General features: G+C 35.7%; 1 protein-coding gene across 1 annotated transcript; it reads left to right on the top strand.

Annotated features, from left to right (window-relative positions):
- The first annotated feature begins 2,802 nt into the window (after positions 1 to 2,802).
- LOC113288570 (probable strigolactone esterase DAD2) lies at positions 2,803 to 4,026 on the top strand. Its single transcript, XM_026537647.1, has 2 exons — positions 2,803 to 3,390; positions 3,477 to 4,026. The coding sequence occupies exons 1-2, from the start codon at positions 3,020 to 3,022 to the stop codon at positions 3,904 to 3,906; spliced, it is 801 nt and encodes a 266-aa protein (XP_026393432.1). The 5' UTR covers positions 2,803 to 3,019; the 3' UTR covers positions 3,907 to 4,026.
- Positions 4,027 to 4,355: the final 329 nt, after the last annotated feature.

Below are 4,355 nucleotides of genomic sequence, written 5' to 3'. Positions count from 1 at the left end.
CACTTCTAAAGAGGGGATTGCAAAACTATTGTATGAAATCGTACTCAAAATTAGATCAGAAATCAACACTTTCAGTACTGAAAGTATGAAAAGTCGGCAAGGTCGACGAATGAAGATCATGCCGACTTTATTTTTTTGACACACAGGAGACGACAAAAAAATTTTATTAGTAGGCAAGGTCTTCAAAAAATACCCTGCCGGCTGTTGAAAAATTTTACAGTCGCCATGGCTATTATGAAAAGTCGTTAAGATATGCATGTTACGACCTTGCCGACTAAAGACATGGAAATCATAATTTTCGATTTCTAACCTAATATAACAACCAAATCACACAACACAATGATGGGTTTGAGTTTAGACATCACTTAGAGTCTTCTTTTCGCCGGTAGAATCAACCATTTTTTTGGAAAATCAATATTGAAGATTTTCGGTTGATGGGAAAAATGGAAGAAAATGAAGGGGAAGAGCAGAGATATTAGAGAAGAGATATTAGGGAAGATTAAGAGTTTTTTAGTTTTTAATTTTAGGGTTTAATTTTAAGTTAATTAGTTCAAGAATATTAAAGTAAAATCACCAATTTTGACCACTCCTTAGCAATAGCACTAGGTCCATTTAAATTTGGATATACCCCAATTAATCTGAGTATTCCCAATCCAGCCAGGTTAAAGAAGTGTAAATAACTGTGCCAAGAAAATTAAAAAAAAAATCATATATCATTTTTTTTTTGTGGTAATGAAGGACGAGACTTGATGAGGATTTTGACATGACATAAAAGAGTGACATTTTCATGTAAGCACCAGATTTGAGATATAAGTACCCTCACAAGTCGCAACTAAAAAAAACTCAAATCTTTTAAGTGATCACCATCTTTTTACACTAACTTATGTGGTTGACATTTTGTTCTTAACATTGACTTCATACATAGCCATGTTTTGGTGATAATCACCAGTAGCCTAATGATGTTTAGTCAGTTTGTTAATAATGGCCACCATTTTGTTTTTCCAGACAAGCTAAAAATCTTTCTCCAGATCATCAATTTCCTCTATTTCATCGTGGCCATAGTTCTCATCCTCGATTCCTTATCCAAAGATCGCATATTTAGTAGGGTTGCAAAATCTTGAAGGAAAAGATTAACGTTGCATCAACACCTTAAGAATTAATGCAAGTTGGGAGTGTAAGTGAATAACGTTATCATGTTGGCATTGTGTAGTTGACAATATTGTAAGGGGAAAATAGTTTTAATGGATGCGGCTACTAGCAAAAGATGGACCCAGTACAGTAGTTTTACTTGTACCACATGATGAGGCCTACCACCATTGATAAAGAGAAGAGAAAATGAACCAGATTCTTTCTGACCTTTACATACAAGTTTAGCCACATAATACAATTAATTTAGATTCTTAGTTTTTCTTTTTAACCGTGTCGATAAAGAATTTGGTATCGATGAATTTCGAACTCGGATCATTGATATCAGGTTGCACAAACATTAAATAGATTCTTAGGTTATACACATCACACTCTTTACTCTACCAATTTTCCACAAGAGAGTTGGGAGTATTGGTGTTCCTGGATATTCAAAAGTGAGTGCATTTTATGGTTCAAACCTACTAGAATATCATTATAAATTTTTAATTGTCTGGTTTGTCAATAACCCTGACAGGAACTAGATGCATTAGCGTTCAGATCTCATTAACATCAGAAATCTCCATTTGTAATCGTAATTATAACCACAAGCCATTCAATGACGCTTTTTTCTTTTTTTAATAAAAGAAACAGGGTGTAATCCTGCAAGTTACATGATAATAATATTGTTTCCCTCTTGTCTCACCAGAGTTGGCAGAAAGTTCTTGAGAGTTTGAGGATACCAGTTACAAAAAACAAACAAGTTAAGACTCTTAGTTGCTAGATTGCAAGCTATATGGTTCTCAACTACTGGATTAGGTTAATACTACAAATACTATTAATGCATAATATAAAGTTTTTAGTGTTGTCTCCATGCAACTTGATTCGATCGTTTCGGAGATCCAAAACTTGAAGAGAGATAGCTTCCAAGACTTTCTCGTTGTCACTGTCAATCTGCACGTTTGGTTGATTCAATTGCCGTAACCATTGGATTGTCGTAGAAGCTGCCTGCTCCACCAAGTCCGACCCATCGTCTGCTACTGCTGGGAAAGTCCTACCTCCAAGAAAAGCCCCTGTATTATCAGAAGTTATTAGAGCAATTGCAGCTGAATTAGAGTTCCTTCTGGTAGCAAGCGCAATATTAACCTTAATGGTAAAACTGTCAGGTTTAACTGAGACTCTAGCTCTTTTAACTTCTATTTCCCGATTATTATCTAGGTTGAATTTGGTATTTCTGTTGCTGTTTATTATTGTGACAATCAAATCAGATGTTCTACTTATTTTTAGAGTTTTCTTGTTAAAAAACCAAATCACACCTAGCTTTCCAAATTCCCCACATGGCTGTGCGCCTCTGTCTATTACTTCCGCATTATTTACTTTATAGCTAATATGATGGCTAGGGGTATATAAGCAATTTAGGAACCACCTGCAAAAGTTCAAGTCAGTATTCTTCTCAAGTATGATATACGAAGCCATTCAATGACACACACATCAAATGATTTTGTGATTGTGGGACTGAAAGGTGAACACTATCACTAAGATTATTATTAGTGTTGTAGTAGTGGATAATGAAAAAAGAAAAAAAGCCAAATATCAAAACACACTAAAGATCTTTCTCAAAAGTTTATTTTACTGTACTAATTACCACCAACAAAAATATAAATACACATCTCATTTTTTCCTTTCACTCACACAAACAGAGCAATCACACCCCACCTATAAGTCATAAAACCTCTTCTTCTATCTACCTTTTTTTTTTCTTCTTTCTTTATACTCCAAAATTAAGTACACCAAACAAAAAGCAAAACAGAGAAAATAAACAAGAGAAGATAAATAGTACTTCTCTTCTTCCTCTTCTCAATCCTTCAATTCCATCCCAAAATCCTCACCAAGCACCATGGGAATCAACTTGCTAGAAGCTCTTAATGTTAGAGTAGTCGGAAACGGAGAGAAAGTTGTAGTTTTCGCACATGGGTTCGGTACCGATCAATCGGCTTGGCAACGAATTCTGCCTTACTTTCTTCCTAATTATCGGATAATTCTCCATGATCTTGTATGTGCCGGAAGTGTTAACCCCGATTATTTCGACTTCCGGCGGTACACAAATTTAGACGCGTATGTGGATGATGTTCTTCAAATTCTCGATGCACTTGGGATCGAGAAATGTGCTTATGTTGGTCACTCTGTCTCCGCAATGATCGGAATCATCGCGTCCATTCGTCGGCCTGAGCTATTCACTAAGCTCGTCCTTATTGGTGCCTCCCCGAGGTAATTACTAAACCCCCAAACTCAAATTTTTCATGTCAAATTGCAAATTACGAGTACCAAATTTTGATAAAATTGGTGATAAACAGGTTTTTGAATGATGTTGATTATCACGGAGGATTCGAACGAGGCGAAATCGAGACAGTTTTTGCAGCTATGGAGTCCAATTATGCAGCATGGGTCAGCGGGTTTGCGCCATTAGCAGTTGGAGCTGATGTTCCAGCAGCAGTACGAGAATTTAGTCGAACACTGTTCAACATGAGACCGGATATATCATTATTCGTATGTCGCACTGTTTTTAACAGTGATTTGAGGAGTCTGTTAGGGTTTGTTAAAGTTCCTTGTTGTATTATTCAAAGTGCTAAAGATGTATCAGTCCCAGTTGAAGTTGCCATGTATTTGCAAACACATTTAGGTGGTCGGAATACTGTCGAGATTTTGCATACTGAGGGGCATTTGCCTCATCTTAGTGCTCCGGCATTACTTGTAACTGTTCTCCGACGAGCTTTGTCGAGGTGAGTGAGTGTTTTGTTTTTAGGAGATTGTTGTGGACCAAATTTAATCCACGGATGCGTTTGAGTTTGAGATGCTGACATTTGAGAATAAAATTGTGGACAATATCTAGTCCTTCGAGTACTACTTTTTTTTTCTTGTTTTTTAGGATAAGTGAAGAATATCCACGTGAGAATCACGTGGTCTATACCCTCTTTTTTCCATTTCTATTTTTGTTTTTCTTCTTTTATTTGGGTGACATGAAGATCAAATTATTTTGAGCAGTTCTTTATTTTGTTATGTTCTTCGAAATGGAAAATAATTCGCTTATGGAAGTTTTTCTCAAAATTACTTAGAGTGATCACACTTATTTATAACATTTACTACCTAGATAAATAAATATATGTTCCTAAAGAGATTCAAGAAAGAATCCGAGAATTTTCGGTTACAATTTATATACAATAATCTAGGGAAAA

This window comes from Papaver somniferum, chromosome 6 (assembly GCF_003573695.1).
Source record: "Papaver somniferum cultivar HN1 chromosome 6, ASM357369v1, whole genome shotgun sequence".
NCBI classification, from domain to species: Eukaryota; Viridiplantae; Streptophyta; class Magnoliopsida; order Ranunculales; family Papaveraceae; genus Papaver; species Papaver somniferum.
This window is presented reverse-complemented; position numbering and strand designations above follow the sequence as displayed.

Bases quoted from the DNA above. Each gene is read 5' to 3' on its own strand.
- LOC113288570 (XM_026537647.1), top strand. From the start codon at position 3,020: ATGGGAATCAACTTGCTAGAAGCTCTTAATGTTAGAGTAGTCGGAAAC. The intron at 3,391-3,476 runs GTAATTACTAAA...GGTGATAAACAG, and splicing joins CTTATTGGTGCCTCCCCGAG to GTTTTTGAATGATGTTGATT.